This window comes from Apis cerana, linkage group LG2, assembly GCF_029169275.1.
Source record: "Apis cerana isolate GH-2021 linkage group LG2, AcerK_1.0, whole genome shotgun sequence".
Classification (NCBI taxonomy): Eukaryota; Metazoa; Arthropoda; class Insecta; order Hymenoptera; family Apidae; genus Apis; species Apis cerana.
The window spans coordinates 13,985,064-14,007,377 of NC_083853.1; the positions used below are offsets into that span (position 1 = coordinate 13,985,064).

At 51.3% G+C, this 22,314-nt stretch overlaps 1 protein-coding gene across 3 annotated transcripts; it reads left to right on the forward strand.

The window, feature by feature from the left end:
- Positions 1-6,314: 6,314 nt before the first annotated feature.
- LOC108002694 (paired box protein Pax-6-like) lies at positions 6,315-21,056 on the forward strand. 3 transcript variants are annotated; one of them, XM_062071463.1, is made up of 6 exons: positions 6,323-8,269; positions 13,160-13,336; positions 17,478-17,618; positions 18,549-18,941; positions 19,035-19,219; positions 19,481-21,056. In XM_062071463.1, the coding sequence occupies exons 1-6, from the start codon at positions 7,783-7,785 to the stop codon at positions 20,147-20,149; spliced, it is 2,052 nt and encodes a 683-aa protein (XP_061927447.1). In that variant the 5' UTR covers positions 6,323-7,782; the 3' UTR covers positions 20,150-21,056. The 3 variants fall into 3 exon arrangements, with proteins under 3 accessions (XP_061927448.1, XP_061927446.1, XP_061927447.1); XM_062071464.1 differs by having other exon boundaries at positions 6,315-8,269; positions 18,549-19,219; positions 19,498-21,056; XM_062071462.1 differs by having other exon boundaries at positions 6,322-8,269; positions 18,549-19,219.
- Positions 21,057-22,314: the final 1,258 nt, after the last annotated feature.

Genomic DNA, 22,314 nt, shown 5'->3' on the forward strand with positions numbered 1-22,314 from the left:
GTATGGCAACGAATTAAACGATTCGTAAAACGATTCTTTTTTCAATTATAAATTTAATCGAATTTACCTCGTATTTTAATTCTAAGATTTCTCGATCGAACAATTTTTTTCTTTTTGCAGTATCTTCATAAGCACAACATTCTTTTATGACAACGAATTAAACGATTCTTTTTTCAATCATAAATTTGACTAAATTTTAATTTTAATTTTATGATTTCTCCATCGAACAATTTTTTTGCAGTATCTTCATAAGCACAACATTCTTATGGCAACGAATTAAACGATTCTTTTTTCAATCATAAACTCGATCGAATTTACCTGGTATTTTAATTCTACGATTTCTCGAACAACTTTTTCTCTTTTTTCTTTCTGCGTATCTTAATAAGCACAATCTTCTCTTACGTATGGCAACGAATTAAACGATTCTTTTTTCCAGACAGCGTCTTCGACGAGCGTCTTCGAGCGGTTCACGAATCAACCCCGAGGACAGTTTACGTAGGTGCAGGAGTAAAAGAAAGGATGGGGCCGGTGAGGGACATTATCGCGATGTTCCGCATAGATGTATCGAGAAAAAAGGGTTGCACGGTCGCGGCTCCAAGGCCCGATAGATTCCTCGCGATAAGAGTCGCCTCGGCTGGCCCATCGAAATTCATATGCATGAGCCCTTATTATATGGTATTAGATATGCGCACAGGTGGTTGCCTCGACTAGCTAGGATACGGCCTTCTCGTTTAATATGTAACACCTAAGTATACGAAGCTGCTGCTGCTGCTGCTGCTGCTGCTATCTCTTCCGCTTCTGGATCGAGCGCTCGTGCGTCATTATTAGCCAAAGCTGTTGCCTTCGAATTATTTAGGCGCGCGTCACAATAGCCGCGTGTCGCTCGAAAGGATTACGAGCAGCCGTTGTTGATCGAATTCCTAGCCCCAGACGTCTGTCCGTCCATCCGTCTGCCTGCCTGTCTGTCTCTCCGTCTCTCCGTCTGCGGCAAATTAGAAATTAAGGAGAGCGTTGTTTGGAAGGCTGCTGCTTTAAAATTCAAATCAACCGACTATTACAATTTAATCGAGAAACGTCCGATTCTCTATTTAAAAAAAAAAAGGAATATTATTATTAATTCGAAAAGTATTCGAATTATATATATTCTTCTAAGATTCCTCTGAATCGTAAGTAACTGATCGACATAGTACTCGAAATTCTTCGAAATTTGTGGAGGGGACGAGAAAGGGGGAAAGAGAAACCCGCGATTAGCAGGTTTCGTTTGCCGGATTGAGAAATCGGCATCGGCCACGTTCGCATCCGGCCGCAGCCGCGACTTTCGAGCCGTTTCCATGGCCGCGGATGGCCGAGGGAAAGCGGACTCGCAACGGAAGGGCGGGCCCCGTCTTTTTGTGCGCCCTCACGTCCTCGCAATGCGAAATGAATGCGTCCTCGATGTCCCCTTTTGTTCCCCTCCCTTCCCCGAACCCTTCAATCTTCGCGTGTCGGCCGCTCAGGGTCGGGTCCCTGGGAAGTTCACGAAAAAAACTGGACAAACGTTCAAACTCATCCTCTTGCCTTTTGTCCAACGCGCGCGCCTGTCCAGATGGCTCGTGAAAACCGGGTTCAAAGACGCGCACCGAACTCCTTTGCCATTTTCTCTCTCCAAAAGTTGTCGAATTTCGTGGGATCGAAGGAAATGTCGTCTCACGCGACCAAACGAGCAAATTAGGGCGCGGCGTTCGTAAAAAAGGAATACTCTACGATATGGAGGAGAAATGTCGAGAAGGAGATGACCGTTTATTAAAGTCGTGGTAACTTTTTCGCTCGGAAGAACCGCGGAGACTACGAGAATAGATATCGGTGGAGAGAAAGTTGGTCGAGGGCGATAAAAGTTTCGCGCACTTCCTGGGAAAGGCGTAAACGAGCTGGCACACCGGTTACACGCTCCTTGCCCCGATCGTAATGTTTTTTTCGCGGGACGAGTAGGAACAAAGGACGAAGAACCGTCGCGACAGAACAATTAAGCGCCGAATATCGTGCGTTCCATGCAAATACGCGAGGTTCACGCTCCCGTAACACGTACTCGCAACGCGTCGCAGGGTTAACTTATGCGAGGATCGCAATTAGCTCAACCCTCCCCCTCGCCCGTCGCTAAATTACTTACAACGGCCGTAAGTAGAACTATCAATCCGTTGATCGCATAATTTCCTCCTGACGCGGTCTAAGAACGATTCCCCTTGCTCTCGCGCGTGGAGAAATCGTTCTTGCCATCTTCGTTTTCCCCTTAAATTTCGTTTAATATTCTAATATTCTAATACTAATGTGAGGCTCTCGATTAACCGTATTCAATCAGAGAAAAATTAATCGACGATATACAGTCGACAATCAGATCCCAACTATTTGCTAACCGTTAAATAAATATTATTTGGAGATTGAACGATTCGAGTGATCGGGAATAACGAACGACGATATCGTGTATTTTTTTCGACAAAACCGTTTCGCGTACGCGCGAAAGAAGTTAACGCGGGAGAGGAGGCGTTCTTTCAATGGCGGCGGCGAAACGATTCGTCGCGGCGTTCGAACAGAACCGCGTCGCGCGACGTCCAGGTTGGAAAAAAAAAACATCACCGATCGAACTATCGTTCGAAAAGGAAGCGGAGACAAAACGCCGGAGGAAGGACAGGATCTGGATCGACAGGAGAATCGACGTTACCGATCCGGTGGAGATCGCGATCGAGGAGAGGAGGAGAGGGATCGCGACGAGGCGAGGAGGCTGGGAGCCGAGGCCGCGGACTCGCGGTCCCCTCGGCCGGTAGCGTGGTCGCCGCGGCTGGCCACCGCGTCCCGGTCGCGAGCGCCAATCGTGGCCGCGCTCGCCCCACCCCGGCCGCCCGCCTCGGGCTCCGCCTCCCGCGTGGACACGCCCCTCCTCCGGAAAGCGACAAGAGGGTGACGCGTAGTCGCCGCGAAGCAGCCCCCCGCGGGCAAAATCAATAGACCAATGGCCACTCGGACGCGTGCGTGGTTGAGCGCGGGTGACGGACATTGCCTCTTCCCTGAGGGGAGTGGGGGTGGGCACGAAGGATTTGCGTGGAACTCGCCCCTCGGCCCCTCCGCCCTGCGGCGCGAGGGCGCGATCGACAGCGCACGAGGCGAACGACGAGCGAGGGGCAGTTTCGAGCGCGGATACGTGCGAGCAGCAATTTAGCCGAATCATTCCTGTCGCATGATTTATCACCGTCGCCCTCTCCCAACCCTCCTCCACCTCATATCTCCCGCCTAATAGTAATAGCGGTAATAGTGGTGGTGGTGGTGTCTCGTGGTGGGCGAAGTTTCTCTCCGAGTCAAACTCGGACGACCATGCAAAGTGTTCGCGATAAATCTTACTTCGTGCTACGTGTGCCACTGCCCGCCCCCCCGGTAATCGTCGCGATGGATATATATATATTTTTTCTCCCTTTTCTCTCTTTCTCTGTCTCTCCCCCAAGCACAGACAATCCCTCTGTTACCTCTGAAGAAAGAGCACAGCCGCGCAAGTCGCGTGGCGCATTGCGTGAAAACGCGTTCTTGATTCAATTAGTAACGAGTTCTCGACGAATGGTCTCGAGTCATCTTGCTATATTTTCTTTTTTTTTCTTCTTCTTTTTGGGGTCATGCGATTATTTCGTATCGGAGAGGGAAATATCGAGAGATGATCGAACGGGGTCAATGGCTTCATTCTCGGATACGGAAATCGTCCCAAGTTCAGCGGACTAATCTCGTTAACCGAGATGGCGATCATCGATATGCTTGCAGGTCTACGAAATTGGAAAAAATGTCGAGCGAGTTTGACAACACGGTTATTTTCGAATCGTCTGGAAAGAAATTGGTCGAATTTCGAGTTTAGATCTCGTTTCACGTTTGGTTTCCTGAAAGGATTCGTCAGGTGTTTGAAAGAGGCGTTGTTCTCTTCCGCATAGTTTCGAGGGGTCGTTCGACTTTAAACCCTCGAGGGAAGCGAAGAGGCAGTTTAGCGGTCAATGGCTAAATTACTGTGACCACATCGTTTAGCAGATTTGGGGAGATGCGGAACGGAGGGGAGCGAGAACAACCGGGCCACAAGAACCGAAATCCGAACGTGATTTTTCTGACAGAAAACGAACATCGTGCAAGTCACGCAGCTATTGTTCGCGCCTTCTTCCTGCGTCGATGGAATGAATTCCTAAAAAATTACACTTGTTTCAACTTTTAACGCGATAAATACAGAATGCCTCGTTTTTTTCTTAACAATTTCTCGCGATAAAAAGGAAAATTTGTTTACGGTATAGCAAAGTAAATCGGATAAATATTTAACGTTGAATAAATAACGAATGAAGGATGGACTACAATTACAGGAACGTAGCTAACGCAAGCGTAGCTATTATCGTTACTTATTGTTAATGCCTTTTCAGAGAAAACTTTTCACACGTAAAGAACATTCGACAAAGTACATATCGAAGCGTTCGCTGTAGTTATTATTTACAAACGTGGCAGGATCAAAGTAGAGAGAAGCGCGAGTATTTTCGAGATCGATACTTTGGAACTTGTTCGAAAGGGGTAGTGGAGGAAGGATCGATCTGCTTTTATGTAGCCGGGAGAGCAGCACGCGAGGAGAAAGAATTTGCATCGAATCGGCTGCCTTCCTTCTTCCTTTCCTCGCCTCGATTTGCGCGCGTGACTCGCGCTCGTGAACGGACTTCGAAGGTAAACCTCTTCCTGTATCGCGCTAAAAATACGAGCAAACCACGCCATTGCTCGCGAGCACCCGCCAATTTTCTCTTAACCGATCGAACGTATCGAAAACTGCAGCGGACCGAAGATGATCGTTTCGACGGTGTGGAGAAGCATATGCAAGAGAAGTCGAGAGTTTCGTTACGCGGGATGGATTGTTTTCGTTTACTCGAAAAGAGTTTAACTCGTCGCATCGTGCACGCAACCAAATGAAATTAACGATCCTCGGCGGCAAGGACACACTAGTTGGAGAAACTTTGCGTGCATCCTCGGAAGTGAACGAGAAATTACCCGGCAAATTGTTTCTCCGCGATTTATACGGATCTTTACGTATAATATTCACCTTCGGGCTCCTTGAAACGATCCCTGTCCTCCTTCTTCTGCCCGTTTCATCCGTGTTATTGAACTGTTGTGCCGATCTCTCGGACACCTCGTTTAAACAAGTTCTATTAACTAAGCGAAAAACTGGTTAAATGATACCTGGTCTTTTTTTTTCATCGAATCTAGGGGAAAAAGTCAAACGAAAAGCGCAGGGAACAGGAAACACGCGCGTTCGCCACGCAAACGAGCCGCGTGTTTCTCCAATCGTTTCATCCGCCACACGGATAACTGCGCTCCGATTTTCCCATGATTCCTTCATCTGGAAACGGAGAGAGAAGCGTCCAAAAGCGAATGGGTACTCCTAATGGATAGGTTTTCGAAAATAGATTGGATCGAGAAGACAAACTTACTCGCTCAACTCAAGCTGCCTCGACGAGGAAAGCTACGACAAACTACGATCTCTCGGTATCGCGCGACGAGGAGGAGGAAAGAAGACGCGTGGAAACGGAAGGAGAAAATTTGCATCCCCGAGGCGAGGCGTTCGGGAGAAACGTTAATCGACGATGTACCACATCGGACGAGCGCGAGTATCGCGAGGCAGGTTAATCGTTGGAATCGGCGATTCCGGCATCCGACATCGACATCCGATTCGGGAATTAATCGATCCCGGTCCGCGGAAAGGACAAGGAGGTTCGGGTGGAAGGCGGGAAGCGGAAGGCGGAAGAAAGGGTGAGCTCGAGGCCCGGCGTGGGCGACGACGAGCGCCGGGTCGAAGAGATCGGTGGGCGTCCACCGGTTCGCCCAATTGGTCGATCGGGCCGGTAATGGTCGGTGGGCGGTGGGTAAGCTCAGATGCGCGGCATCGAGTGCGCACTTGGCTACCTTTACCCGAACACTCGTTTCATGCATCCTCGCACGGCTCCTCGCCTCGTCCCCCTTCGCCCCGTCGCCCCCTTCGGCTAAGCCGCGCTCCTCCCCGCCCCTCGCAGCTCCTCTTCTCCGCCTCGCGATCGTAATCGTGCAAGCCTCGTCTTCGCGCTCGCCTCTCTCTCTCTCTCTCTCTCCTCCTTCGCTCCGCGAACTCGTATTTCTCGTCCTCCTCCTCCTCCTCCTCCTCCTTCTGGACGTCCACTCGTCCTCCTCCTGCTCGTGTTCGCGAGCGCTACCGCCGCGGCCACCGCCGCCGCGCGCCGCGGCGCCTTAAATCTTGATCTCACCTGAGCGGCTCGGAGGGGTGGGGGTAAGGCTAGTCTGGGCGCGCTTCGAGCCACCGAACGGAAGGCAATCTGCTCGAATCCGGCGGACCGCGAACAGGTTACCCCGTGTACTCGTGTTACATCGTTCTCCTTCTATTTCTTCTTCTTCTTCTTCTTCCTTCCCTTCTTCTCCTGCTTCTTCTTCTTCCTCTGTTCGACTCCTCCGCGTGTTTTTTCCACGCTACGCTATCTTCGCCCCCGATTTCTTCCTCGATTCGGTTATGGATATCGCGAAGGGTGGACGAGGCGACCCGTGTCGGGAAGAATCACGTGTTCCTTCCGAGCTGTCAAACCAACCGAGTGCGCGTTAAATATATATATATATATACGTCGCGGATGGGTGCGTTGAGAGGCGGTACCGAGTTTTCGCGCGATCGAGAGGAGGATTGGAAGCTGTTAGAGGAGAAGAAGAAGAAGAAGAAGAGTCGAAAAAGGAGCGGAATATCGTGAAAGAGTGGAACAAGGTCGAAGAGAGGAAAAGGGGGAGGTCGAAAGAAGGGCAAGTATAAAGAGCGTGGGTTAGCTGAAATCTGGATGTCAGCTGCTCCCGCGAGAGGCGCGAGAAGCGAGTGGGGGTGAGGCCGGCCGTTGGCGCGCTTGGAAAGCCCGAACGGAAGGCAATCTGCTCGAATCCGGCGGAGCGCGAGCAGGTTATCCCGTGGTTGCTCGTCGCCCGTTATTGGGGAAGGGAGGAGACGGGACGGGCGGGAAGGTGGGAGAGAGACGGTAGGAAGCCGGGAGAAAGAAATCGAGGATCGAGGTGAAAGAGGAGAGCGGTGGTGGGAAGCGGGAGGGAGAGAGGGAGGGGGTGGGAAGGTAGAGAAGGGCACACGCGTCTATAGGTAGCGACGAGCTTCGACGAGGCGCCTGCGCTCGCGAGCACTCCTCGCCGTTACCTCCTCGCATCGACTACGCTCGTCCACGTAGACGCGACAGCCGACGTGAAAGCTCGCGCTGCGATGAGACGCGTTCGCCGACGGATCCAAGGACAGGATGTCACTCCGCTCCGCTGATCGTACGCGGGAAGCCACGCCGGGTCCTGGCGTCGACTGCGCTCGCGCGCTCCTGCGCCAGCGCGACGCGCACACCGACCGCTTCGTTTTGTGACACCGCTCGCGAGTGCGCGCGTGCATACGCCGACCGACCTTCGACCGCTCCTCGTCGCCCTCTCCGCGCGCCCTCCAGGACTCGCCCCGACGACCACTCGTCCGAGTTCCAGGAAAACTCGTGGAAATTGGAGGAGATCGGAGGTGAGGGAGCGCGAGAAGAAGAAGAAGGAGAGAGGAGGAAAGGAGAGGGGAGGAGGGGGTGGACCGGGAAGAAACGGAGAGAGCATCCGTCGGGCGCGGAAGGACAGGAAGAGAAACGATCGCACAGGCACAGGGAGGACGGGTTTGGGTAGAGCAGTGGAGGAGGAGGAGGAGGAGGAGGAGCTGGTGCTGGGTGTGGAGGGGGTGGAGGTGATCGTCTGGTGATGATGATCGGTGGCGGCGTCGCGACCCCTCCTGGTACTGCCAAGTCGGCGGCTGCGATCGACGGCGAAATGGTGCAGGTCGACGGCATTGGCAGTGGTAGTGTCAGTGGCAGTGCTAGTGGTAGTGGTAGTCCCGCGACAGGCGCGACTACTACGCGTATCGCCAACTCCAACAACGCTGGCGGCAACAATAATAACAATAATAATAACGGGGACGTTGCGAACAATAACAACAACAACAATAACGAGGGACACGCAGTGGTGAATTGCGGGAGCGGGCCAGGCGCCCCGTTGACCGACAAGTTTTGCTGTCACGACGACGATGCCCCCGTGAGCACCGGCGTCGCCCGACCTTGGGAACCACCCTCGCCGACCTTCTCGCAGACGAGGTCGCATCTGTTTCAGGTCCATCCACCGCACCATCATCAGCATCCAGCCGCGCATCACCATCAACAGATGACCGTGCCTCCGGTGTCGTTGATCGACGGTCAGTTCGCTTCGACGTCCATCTTCTTTCTTTCTTTCTTTCTTTCTTTCTTTCTTTCTTTCTTTCTTTCTTTTTCTTCCTTCCTTTCTGTCTTCTTCGAAACGCTATATTCGTTCCTGTTTTCGCGCGGGAAATCTCTAGAAACTCGTCGACACGAGGTTCGCTCTCTCTCGGGCACGTGAAGCGGGTAGCGATAAGCGGGTTTCGAGGATACTTGGCGATCGAAAACGTGGATACGTTGGGAACAAAGAACAAGGGGGATAATTAATTTATTCGGCTTGTTCGGGACGATCGCGAATTCGATCGTCCCGATCGACTCGTGTACCGAACACTTGAATACACGTTGTCTCGCGATAATCGAGACGCAGCCGGGTAATCGATGAAAACATTCGCGTTACGCTTCGGTTCGTCTCGGTCTGAAAATTTCCATGGAACGCAAACAAACCGAGACCACTTTGGATCGAGCGAGCTAATAGTTTCTCGCGTCGAACAAAGCCGCGACAATTAAATTTAATTGGACGACCCGATCTGTTGCCGACGTATCGCGCTACGATCCAAAATCTTTCAAGCCGATTATTATCTCTCTTTTCTTTCCCCCTCCTCTCCTTTCGCGCTTCTATTTAAACCGGCATGCTCCGCGGCGCATCGTAAACGTTACCTTCGCCGAGGACGCGCAAAAACTCGACATACCGATTACACCTTGTTGTCCGTCCCTCCTCCCTCCCTCCCTCCTCCATTCATTGCGCGTTAACGCGAGAGAACGTTGATTCAACGTTGAATCACCTTTTCCTCGTAATCGTTCTCCCCCGTGCGACGCGGCCACGGGAAAAAGAGAAAAAAGAAGGGAAAAGGGAAAAAAGGGTCGACGTTAAATCGCGTTAAACGAGCGTAACAACGTCGTTTCATGGTGCTCCAGGTGTCGAAATCAGGGTCTGCGGGCAGGCAGGCCGACCGATTCTTAAGGGATGATACGATCTTCCCTCCGTCCACGACGATCGTATCTTCGTTCGAGATACCGCTCGCTCGCTCGCTCGCCACTGGGTTAACACGCGAGGAGGAATCGAAAATCGATTCGATGATTCGCGTTAATAAAAATATATATATATATGTATATATCTGGAGGGCGCGTTCCCCGTTCACTGTAAAGAAACGAGATAATGGGACAGGGGACCGGACGATCCTCCCGTGGATAAACATCGCGCAAGAAACGTCCCGTGACGTTTATCGGAGAGGCGGTTAAATAATCGCGTCGCGGAACGACGAGAGGTGACGCAAATTATCCCGGTCAGGTATATTTCTTATTTCCATAATGGGAGGACGCGCACGACGACGGCCGATCGGGGATACGTACGTACACGCACGCATATATATATGCGTATATATAATCTCGAGAACGGAGAAACGATTGAACGCGGTGCTAAAGTTGCACGCAATACGGATCGGATCACGATGCTTACGGTGCGTTATCATCGATTCGCGACGAGCTTGTTTTTACCCGACGAATGCTAATTGACCGATCCCCCGGCTAAGGGAATCGCACGTCGTTGCACGGCGTCCTTCTCCTCCTGGCAACGCGTCCGCGAAACGCCCACGGATTTTTTCCCTTCCCTGCACGATGCGAGCCCAAAGATCCATCGGCGGGATCGAGGAATCCACGTCTAAACGGACCGTCGACCTTACTTTCCTCGCCCCAAGGCCTGCCCTCTCAAGAATCCCGATTGATAAGGCCCTCGGATCGGTGGCGATCCACGGGATGCGAAAGAATGGGCATCGAGTAGGTGTCCCGAGTTCGATCTCTCCCCGCCCGACTGACTACTACTGGGTATATATCCACCGAGAGAGAGAGGGAGAGAGGGGCAGAGACGGGAGAGAGAGAGAGAGGTCCTTTCCGTGGTTTACACTTGCCGGATGGAACGACGCTCCGCTACCAGCCATACTCGTTCAGAACCGGTTTCAATGCGTTGTGCCAACAGTACGTCTTTCCAACGCCGCTGCTGCTCTCGTTGAACCTTCGATATCCTGTCCCCGTGGTGATCGGTACCCTCTACGCTCTTGACTTCTGTGCTGCCCCCGATATCGCGCGCCGTTCCCGATATTCCATACTCCGGCCCTCGCCCCCCTCCCTTATCCACGTCCGCATGGATTTTACTGCCACACCCAGCAGGTATTTTCGAGCAGAGACGGGTCCTCCCCCCTGCGCCTCCCCTCGGTAGTTAGGTAGCCAGGTATCTTCTCTCTCATCCGTCCGTTCGTGGTGTCGACGACCACCGCTTTGTCTCCGCGCCACACGGCTGTGGAACCGTCGCTTTCCCTCCAGACGATCGGCTCTTGTTGTTGTTGTTGTTGTTGTTGTTGTTGCCGAGAGTTGAACAGAGGAGGCCGTTAATTAGAACGTTGGGAACGAGGCTGGGGCAGGCCAGGCTAGGTTAGGCTAGGTTGGGCTAGGCTAGGCTCGGCCACGATCGGTCAATTTCCCTGTTAAACGGGGAACGCGTAAATCGAATCGCGCGACACCGCCCCGCGAAACGTTTAGACTAATTAAACGAAGCAGGAGGGGGAGGAGGAGGAGGAGGAGGGGACAATATTGAATCGAAGTATGCGCAGCTAATTGGATCTCGTGTCCGTCCCTTCGTCCCCATGGCGATTTATTCTCCGTTACTCCGGAGTGGATAACTCAAGTATCTCGTTTCCAATCCGGCTAAATTTATAGCCACCGCTCTCCACGCGTGGAGAAAGAGAGAGAGAGAGAGAGAGAGAGAGAGACAGGTACCTCGATCAGGAGCCCGGTTTTCTGCTTTCTGTGGATTTTCGTGGACGGCGGCGACGAAATCGTTTCGCGTGATTCCGATTCGAACGATCGACGATCCACCGGTTCGTCGATCTCGTTTCCATTCCACGCCCGATCCGAGGGGAATCGCGACGCGCCCCCTCTTTTACCGGCCATTTTTATCTATCGCCTCGCGCGAAACGATCGCTCTTTTCCACACGGGGGCAATTTCGTATACACGAAAGAATATAGAGGTCTCGATGGCAGAACTCGATTTCAGAACCGGTTCTCTAGCGCGGCCGCGTCGATGCAACGACGACGTAGACGACGACGACGACAACGACGCTTCTTTCTTTCCGCGCTACTTTCGTTTTCACGCCGGTTTCTCTCGACGCGAGACGAGCGCGAATATCCTCGCCCGAGATGCAAGAAGAGCTCCCCGAGAGCGCGTAGGTTTCGCTTCTGACGGAAACACGACGAATCGAATGCTCGCCCCGCGACGCTCCCGAATTTCTTTCTTACGCGCGAAACCGAAAAACGGTGGTGACGCCTTCAGGAACGCGGTGCACGCGTTCCGACTTTGTAACAAGCTTCGATAATATATTGGACGGGTATCTTTATAGCTTCGATACATGGTACGAGTCACCGGTATTAATAACCTCTCCTCGAATCACCGTGTATCCGTGACGACAAAAGCAAACACCAGAGATAAATACCGGCAGATATATACGTTTATATATATGTACACACACACATATATATATATATATATAAATACCAGTTACTCCGTCGAGATGCGAAACGAGCATAGGTATATATACGATAAGGTGGTCGCGGGAATTCCGGTTAAAATCCATCTGGATCGGCGATCGCCGATCCGAGCGGCGCGTAAAAGACTAATTAATTAACTAACGCGTGGACGGCTCGTCGTCGACCGGTCGAAACAACGCGTTACAAATGAGCTCGGGGCCCGTTTCCATCTATATATCCGGGGAGAGAGGGGGGATATTTTCGTCTCTTTCTCTTCTCTCCGTTTCATCGACCGTTTCATGGGGGAACGGTTCTTTAATATCGTCGTCCGATCGTAAATTATCGTCGTGGATCGTACGTGAAACGTCGTTAAGATTATCCGCCGGTAAAATCACCGCGCCAGCGCAACTCCGCGCTAATTACAATTATTCTTCCCCACCGCGATTCCTCTTTCGAAAATTAATTTCGAGAGGAGGGGGATTATCGCTTCGCTCATTTCATTCGCTTCTCGGGAAATAGGAGGAGAAAAACGGTTGCCGCGCAATGGGGACAATCGGAAGGGGCGATAAATCGAAAGATCGGTTTGGAAATCGAAGCGTTGGTACGAAAAATCATCGTCCCTCCCCTCCCCTTAGAAAGAAGAGAGAGAGAGAGAGAGACAAAGAGATACGATCGGTGTTCGCCGGGCAAAAAATGGATCGGTCTCAATACCGTGGGCCCCGTTTCGATCGTAAATCGTGGCTTGTTTCACCGGTGAGCGGCACTCCGAGAGTGGCACGAAACGGAACGACGACGCCTGGTCGAGATTAGCCGGCTATAAAATCACGAGGAAGTCGCGAACCACCGGTCCCCGCCGTGTCCTTCGAGGAATTACGAGGGTATTCGCACCTCGGGTGATTAATCGGCGCGATTTCGACCGGCAGGCAGATGCTTTTCTCCGACCTCGGCCATCTCCCCCTCGCGCCGCCACTCGCCACCTCCTCGGAACGAGGAGAGGAGGAAGAAGAAGGAGGAGGAGATCGCATCGATGAGATCGAGCGAGTAACCGAGTCGAGTAATTTAAATTAATTCGCGCGATTACAGCCCTCGGGATCGCCGCTCCACAACCTCGTTACACCTTTATTGTTAATGAACTCGTATTTGTCATTGCTTTTTGCCCGTCTCGATCCGGCCGGTTAAGCGACCGATTTATTTTCCGTTATAAACGTTCCCGGGGGAGAGATCGGCGATTCGAGAAACTCGAGCGATCGATTTTTCGACTTTTTCCTTTATCTTCCTTCGTCTTATCGTGCGAAATAGGGGAGACGATCTCTCTCGTCGCCGGACGCGTACGAGGAGGAATTAACAATAATCGGTGGATGCGTTTTTCGCAGGGGTGAGCCTGCAGAACTGTACCGCGGGCCCGTTCGCGAGCGGGAACGGCGGTGGAAGCAGCCGTCAACGTTTGCTCGAGCTGTCCCATGGATTGGGGGCACTGAGACACTACAACGACCTGGCCAATCACGTGCTCTCGTTGAATCAACAGGGGGCGGTCGTCACCAAGCTTCTGGGTAAGAATTTCTCGTACCAGAGAGGTAGTAAGATAGGTCCCGCGAGAAGAAGAAGAGTTAACATTTCGTGACAAATTGGAGTGAGCAAATTGATACAAAATCCATTGTCAATTTTCTCAGACTGAACTTCTTCGCTTCTATTCGTTTCGAAGAAAGAAAAGAAAAGAAAGACCGATTTGGTGACGCGACGAGAAAAATAGAAAGATGGATCTATTCATTTTCCAAGGGAAGCGTAAATGTAATATAATAATACGAGCTCGATCCCGGGTTCTGAAAATCCTTCGAGTCAGACACGGTGGAGCTTTAATAGAGCAGTTTGGCGTCCGCGTAACGCAAGAATTGCACGGATCGTTGCTGGACAACGGCATTCCTCTCCTCAGCCGGCAGGTATCATCGCGCGAGATATCAACGCGCGCCCGTTCACCGATGCGTGACGATGCTGTTCCCCGCGAGATGCTCGCCTCCCTCCCGATAAAATCGCGTCGAGATCCACCGACGGACCTGCACCGACGCTCGAGGAACACGCGCGCTCCTGAAAACCCTCCCGGTTCGGCGCATAGTGGCCGATCAACCGAGCGAGACTACGCTTATCTGCTACGAGAGCGAGAGAAGAGGAAAAAAAAAGAGAAAAGTAGCGAGAGCGATCCACGAAACCGAGCGTGGAGGAGAACGTTGATTATCTCTCGGTGATTGCATCCGTGTTCGCTTCCCGAATCTTGGGATATTTATGTAATCGTCGCTAATACGATCTCGAGGCAAATTTCTCCGCGAATATTCGTAAATTCTGCCCTGTCGAAGAGAAGCGTTTCTTCGAGGTTGCCAATTTTCGCCTCTCTTTCCTCGTAATCGTAAAACCACGTTTCCGCTCGTTGCGTATACGTAACCAGAGCGTGAGGATATCCATCATTTTCCACGATTTGACGAGACGAGGTATCTTTTTTTCGCCACCTTCTCGATTCGATCCTCGGAGATTCAATCAGATATTGATCGCGGCTGATAAAACGGCGTAAATTGAGATCTCCACGGGGAGAGGTTATAGGAAACCGTGTGATCAAAATGAAAAACGATCGAAAAATGACGTATCTCCGAATAGAATGCGAATTGAATCTGGTAAGCGGACCGATTTGCGACCCGCGAAAATTGGAAAATTGCGCGAGCGAGAGCATTGTTTGGTTGGAGGAGAGAAAAAAGGAGGAAAGGAAGAAAGAAAGAAAAGGAGAAAAAAATGGAGGCGAGCCACCGAGCATCGGTGGAACGTTGATTTCTCTCCCTTTCCTTCGACTCACTGCTACCTTGGTCCTCGTTAACTTTACGAGCCGCTCGTAAAAATACCGTTCGGGCTGCTCTCTCGGCTCGCCCGTAATGTCTTCATCTCCACTGGATACGGACTCCTTAGGCGTCCTCGAGGTGAATATAATGTACCATAATCGGCCGGCCAATTACTTAACAGCGGCAAACAATTAATCCCCCCCTTCTCGAATCTTACGATCTATCCGCGATTCCCATTCACGATTTCTGGGAAGATACGGATCTGCCTGTCCATCTATCCATCCACCTATCCTTGGAACGGTTGGATCGACGAATTCCCCGAGATGGATCGCCGTTTGCCGCGTGTGTTTGCGTCCCGATACGGAGCGACGATAAATTTCTCGAAAGCGACGAGAGGAATGTACACGCGGCTCCAACTATCGTCCAATTTCTCCCCAACGATTAATTCAACCTCTTATCATTCGCTCAACACGATCGATCGTGGAAACGCTCTTGCGATTCGCGCCTTCGTCGAGATAACAATAACGACTATCGCCACATCTATTTTCTTTTGATCGGAATGGCGACGTGGAGGGATGGAAGGATGCCATCGCGATGCCATCGAGACGAGTAAGCACGTCCATGGTCGTCCATGCTCGCGGTTCTCCTCTCCTCCCGATCCAACTTTGAAGAGAATCGCGGTTTCTTTCATTGAGAGAAATACTTTCGGCTTCGAGAAATACTTTATATACGTACACGCGCGCGAACAAAAAGGAGGAAGAGAGAAGGTTTGGAAACGGATGGACGAGATATATATATATATTGGATTCGGAGAGGCAAAGAATTTGCTCGAGGCATGGATACCTATTAGGCGGATACATCGTTTATATCCAGGCACGCAGTTCACCCGTGGGAGCGCACGCGATATCCTTACCGACTTTAACCGTCATTATTGTTATTAATAATAAGACGTAACCACCGATAATTGCTCAAGTCTGCCTGCGCCTCCGTTTTCCATTTCCATCCTCCGTTCCTTCGCCAACGTTTCGAGAACACTCGGTGTGTATACGTGTACACCTGCGTGCTTCAAATCGTCCTCCCCATGGCTCGCAGATTTTTCCTCACGTGTTGTCCATTTCCACGAAACCAATCGTTTTTTCCCGCAATCGCGTGCAGATTGAGCAACTATAGGATGCGAAGGTCTTCCAACCGGCGAGTAACATCGTGAGTTGCTTTCAAATAGTTAGTTGGTTATCTAAGTCACGATACGACTTCTTCCGACGATAGAGTTTGAAAACTTGAAAAATAATTGGTTAGATGTTTCTTCTTTTCAAAAGTGGACGATATATGGCGTATACGTTTTCTCCAAAGATATGTAATACTTGGGAAGTGACGCTCGATGAAGCACGTACGCAATTTTATCGCCAACTTTATCTTCAAACCTTTTATATTGAAATAAAATTTCGCGAGGAATCGAAAGGTGAAAGAAACTTCTCGTCTCTCGGATCCTCTTCGAAGACGTGTTTAGAAATCGAGAGAACTTTATCGATGAATGATTCTTCTAACGCGATAAACAGTCTGATAGAATTCGCTGATTTTCATTTGCTCCAACGTTCGAACATCGAGCAGCGCGTTATCTTTTCTTTTTTTTTATTTCCTATGCTAACACTGTGCGCCTAAACTCGTCGGCTTCCTCGCCAATGACACCGCGAAACACATTCGTTCCATAATTACTCTGCAGCTTCACCTCCGTCATGCGCCAGTTTCGTCCAACTTTCTCCCAAGTATAAAGTTATAAAATCATCGGATAATATTTACGCAAGAACGATGGACGATTTTACAGTCTCGATCCGTTAATTTCTGAAAGGAGGGGTAATGAAAAATGTATCTCCAAAAATATGTACTCCAATGAAACTCGAGTGAATTTTCCACGGGATGAATGATTTTCTGGCGAAAAGTTGATTCGTTTTGATATCTCTTGATACGGAAAATGGAATTTTCAATGTGGCCGTGGAACGATTATATCGCTAATCCGAGCGAGATCGAAGCCGCTACTTTTTTCACGAAGCAAAGCTGGTGAGACGCGCAGGAGCGGTATGGCAGGCTTGGAACACGTCTTGGAAACGTTACACGGGCGTCTATTCCCGTGATCGGCTCGTATTAGATATCTCTGATTATCGCAGGCTATCGCATACCGGTATCGTTTCGCTAAGCTAAGCTTCTAATGACTACCTCGTGGATCTGCTCACACACGATACGATTGATATCCGATGTCGGGTGCCTCGGTGTGGATGAACTTGCAATCTTCTCTACTTCTCTCCACCAACGTGTCCACCGATGGGCGAGAATTTAATAATCGAAAAGGACAGTTTCCGAATTCCACACTTGACAAATAACTGTAAACGAATACTGCGAGTAAATTGGAACAATTCGCCACCAGATCTCGTCTCGCGCGAGCGAATATCCGTTTAATTTTTGTAATTTTTAACAAAGGGAAAATTCGACTCGCGTGAACCACGTTCGAAGGAACTGACGAAAAATTCGTATCGTATCTTTCGAATCGAAGTAGAATTTGAGCGAAGAAGAGTGGTATATTTTTTCATTTGCTTTCGCGCGATCAACGGGCCCGTAACTTTGTGTCTATTGGAAGGCGAGTTGGCGCGAGGAGGAAGCTAGTGCACACTTGGACACTGGCTTATAAGGACCGGGTGACAGTTTAACACTCGAGCGTGGACGTTGTTATTACGGGAGGATGGCCGATGTTTGCGTGATTTTCTGAAATTATGCGGGTTCACTTGGCGCATAAACGTGGCATCGCCGTTTACGACCGATTTTATCGCGGGGCAGAAGTATTAGCGAAGACAACGCGTCCTTGAAGCTCGTTCTGTTCCAGGTACGCTGCGCCCGCCGGGTTTAATCGGTGGTAGCAAGCCGAAAGTCGCGACGCCGGCCGTCGTCGCCAAGATCGAGCAGTACAAGAGGGAAAACCCGACCATTTTCGCATGGGAGATTCGGGAGAGGCTCATCTCCGAAGGTAAGCGAATATCTTTCGATACACCTCGCTTCTTATCAGTCCAGAGATCCGGCGCTTCGATATCGTTTAAATAACAATAAAACTTTCGAACAAGCGTCATCGATCGAGATGTTTAATTTTGACGATCGACGAGAATCGACGGATCCTTATCGAGTCGATCGATAAGGAATTTATTTCTGCGCGTTTAAACGGAGAGAAGGAATATACAGCGTCTCCAATATCGTCGATGAGGAGTAAAATTCGTTTCGAAAGATATTTAAACGGAGAAAGCGAATTTATTTCAAAGAGTTTCGGAGCACATTTAAATGGGAAAAAAGAGAAAAGAGTGTCGCCGATATATATGAATAAAATTTTACGATGAAAGAAGGAAATAGCGTCTACTATACCGCGTCAAAGTTGGAAAAAATAACGGCAGCGACCAATTATAAATAACTAATATCATCATTCAACGATGCTCGAGCCTCGAACGTATTTCGTGCATCGTTGCAAATAATAGATGTACGTGCAAACGCGTAATTGCGGCTCAGAATCAAGAAAAACTCTTCCACGTCCTTGTCAACCAACACGCTCTATTCTTTTCAAAAGCAGCCAAGTTTCTCACCTTGAAGCGCTCTCTTCACGCTCCCTCCTTCCCTTCGTTATCAACTATTTCAACCTCGAAGCGTATCCCCGGTGCGTCATCCCATTTACACGATTCACACGAAAATCAAGAGCATTCTGAAAGAGCGGATCATCGATTTCGATTTTCCAACAGCTAGAAGTTCATCGTAGAACGAAAGTTTTAACCTGGCTCTACGCTTCTCCCATTCTAGCTCTCTCTCTCCGCCTCGGCATCGCAATTATCGCGTTGTTACTCCGATCCTCGCCAGTGGCAGGAAGGAAGAGATCCGCTGCGGAGAGGAAGAAAGAATTGTCTTTGATCGGTTTCAGGTGTGTGCAGCAACGCGACGGCCCCGTCCGTGAGCAGCATCAATCGAATCCTGCGGAATCGCGCCGCTGAGCGGGCGGCCGCCGAATTCGCGAGGGCGGCCGGATACGGGTTGTACGCCGCAGGCCCTCACCCGTACTTCAACAGCGGCCATCAGCACCCGACGACCAGCCACCACTTGCCCGCCGGCTGGCCTGCGCCGGGGGCGGCTGCCCACCCCTGGATGCTGCCGCCGCTGGCCACCGGCATCTCGGGCGCCGCTTCCGCTCTGCTGCTTCCGCCGTCCTTGAGCCCCGGCGCGGCGGTCGCCGCCGCCGCAGCCGCCTCCGCCTCCGCCGCTGGCGCGCCCGACCACTCTCTGCACGCGGACGCCATCGCCCGAGGCTACTTGCAAGGTGATTGCGATTTCCCCGCGATTTCGAGGATGAGCAGGGGCGAGGGGGGGAGCGAGAGAGAGAGTGTGGAAGAATGGTCGTTTTTCTGCGCAGACGGCGACGGGGACGAAGGGAGCCTGGACGGGTCGGAGCAACCCAAGTTCCGGCGGAATCGCACCACGTTCAGCCCGGAACAGCTCGAGGAGCTCGAGAAGGAGTTCGAACGATCTCACTACCCTTGCGTGTCCACGCGGGAGCGGCTAGCATCGAAGACGTCTCTGTCGGAGGCTCGTGTGCAGGTGAGGGATCGATTCCATCCAAGATATCTTCGTCCGGGGAGCTAGAGCGCTTTCGTTTCGCAGGGCTTGCTCTCGATCTCTTCTCCTCGTTCCTTTTCCCTCCCTCTCTCTCTCTCTCGCTCTCGTTCGTGCATCTATCCTGGAAGGTTCGCTCGGGAGGTGGGGAAGAGAGGCCCTGCAAGTTGGCGGCGCGCTTAGCCCCCCGCGTTTAGACAAATTTGTTCACGAGCCATCTAACGAGACCTAACTCGTGACTCTTAGGTTTGGTTTTCCAACAGACGGGCAAAGTGGCGTCGTCATCAGCGAATGAACCTCTTAAAGCGTTCGCCGCCGCCACCTCCGCCACCGCCGCCACCTCCGCTGCAACAGCAGCAGCAGCAGCAGCAGCAGCAACAGCAGCAGCAGCAGCCGCCGCAGCCGCCGCAACCGCATTCCGCATCCGGTATGGAGGTAAACCGTGCGTCGAGCTGCTCGATCGGCGGAATGGGAGGAGAAAGTAGCGCGTTCCGGGTCGTGGTGACCAACTCGTCGTCGTCTTCGTCGTCGTCGAGGGAGCTGATGGCGGAGCGGAACGAGAGGATGGCGGAGAAGAAGGTGGAGTCGATCGCGAGGCAGCCGGAACGGAAGCCGAGCGCCTTCAGGATGATCAGCCAACTCGTCGGGGAAGATTCGCCGAGTATATCGAACAAGGCGTCGAGCCCCGGCTACGAGCAGCGCGAGAGGCACGAGGTGTCGAACGTCGGAGCCGGGATCAGGGCCGAGTCGAGGAGCAAAGAGGAACTGGAGCGCGTGGAAGAGGACGAGGAAGAGGACGAGGAGATAGACGTTCAAGACTCGGACCAAGATGTTCCTTCTTCGCCCACGGTCGGGGCCTGGCGGGATCATTGGACGGAGCAGCAACCTTTGGAATTGACGAAACACGATCGTTGAAATCGCCCCTTTCTTTTCTTCTCCTTCCTTTCCTTTCGATCGTTAAACGTGCGCCCGATCGATTCCCTTCCTTTTCTTTTCCTTCCCGACCAAACGTTGTGATTTATCGTAATTGTATGTCGTGCGTGTATGTCTTTGTGTATATACGTGTGCACACTCGGAGCCGTTGTGACGGAGAGGAGAGGTTATAGAGAGAAAGTGCGTAAGAAAGAAAAAGTGCGTGACTAATCTCGATCGGTGGAAAAACTTCGATCCGATCCCGTGCACGGACCTTGACTTTCTTGGTGAAATCCGATCGCGAACGGATCGTCGATTTGCGAACTCGTAATTCGCTCCCCGATTATTTCGATCGATCTCGATCGATCTTATAAAACCTACTCACCGCTCGCTCCCATTTATCGCGATTAAGATTACGATAAACGCTGTTTACGAAGATGGTTGTGCGTGGTAACGTCGAGAAGCCGAGATACGCGTCATCGTGGCGCGTCGGTTTAAAATTATGGATGGATTTTAGACAGGTCGGTCGATCGCTCGCGCATCGGGCTGTCGACCGGCCCCGCTGTAATTGCGCCACGTATATTATATAATTTACAGCGGCGCGGCACAGGACGATTCGTTCCTCCGCTGTCTGGAAAGCGAGCAGCCGCGGACACGTGTCCGGACACTTATCCGCAACACTAGTCCTAGAGAATCCGTTATACGTCCGAAGATAATGCAGATTGCCTAGGTACTACTACTACTACTACTACTACTACTACTACTACTATTACTACTACTATTACTACTACTATTACTGCTACTACTACCACTACGTAGATAGAATAGTCGAACAGATGGTAATACTGTAACGAACACTCTGTTAAAAAACGACTTTTATTTAAATGAAAATATCGTTTGTAAATATCTACCAATCGCCTTTCACTACACTCGAGATCACAAACGAGCAAACGTGTGTCCCTCGTCCACGCCAAAGAGTCCATCCAGTTTTCAGTTTCCTCTTTTTTCTTCTCCTCCTCCTCCTCCTTCTCCTCTTCTTCTTCTTCCTCTTTTTTCAATCCTCTTTTATACACTTATCGTACGCGTTTTCACCGAAAAATTAATCATCGGGAGATGGGGCGGGGAGGGGAGGGGGGAGGGAGAGGGAGATTGCTCAGATTCGAGCAGAGTCTCGAGTCGAGAGGACGGAAAGGAGAGAGAGAGAGAGAGAAGGGTATAATGGGAGAAAGAACAGCTCATCGACGATTAACTCGAATCTACGGTTTCGTCGGGTTCGCAAATAAGGAATCTGCGTGTGAAACTGGTTTCTCGGGCGACACTTCTCGGCCACGGGTGGAATCGGTGGTTGTTGGCGGAGAGGAGGAGAGCACGAAAACACCGGATCCGCCAACATTTCGGATATCGTGGTCCCCGTCAGCTGTTAACGCGACTACCAAATTTATAACCACGCCCGTGGCCCAAGCGATGTGCGCGCACGGTAGAGCGAACGATCGAAGAGGAGCGGAAGGAGAAGGAGAGAGAGAGAGAGAGAGACGGAGAAGAGGCCTCGTGAGAGAAATTGAGACATCGAACGGCATCGCGCGCATCGTCGAGACAGGGTCTCCCGAGAAAGGGTCTCGGATAATTGAAACCAACTTGCCAAATATTCGTGGATCATTCCGCGAACGTCAACAATTACGCGCTATATTTATTCTTCACGCTCGTCTCCCCTCTATTATCTCCACCTTATTATCACCGTTTTTCGCACCATTATTATCTCCCCCTCCCCCGTTCGAATCGAGAGAACGAACGAATCTCGCGCGAGAGGATCGTTGAAATCGATGGCTCGCGTAACGCGTCGCGAGCGGAGGAGCGGGACGAAAGTTTGGGATCGAGGTTATCGTTGTTGCGAACAAAGTTGGCAAAGGCGTTAAGAGCGAGGCTGATGGGTCGGCTGCGCTGGAGAGAAAAGGGAGGAAGAGGGGAGAGGTTGGGAGGAGAGGAGAGGAGAGGAGGGTCGGACACATTCGGACACAGTCGGGAGGAGAAGGAGGAGGAGGAGGAACGAGAGAACGTAACAATTACTATCTGAGACCGATCGGTACGGTAAGATTAACGATCTTACCGGCAACGGGCACGTCGGGGCCCCGTCTCGGCCGCGATTGCTCGTGGGAAGAAGGAGGGGAAGG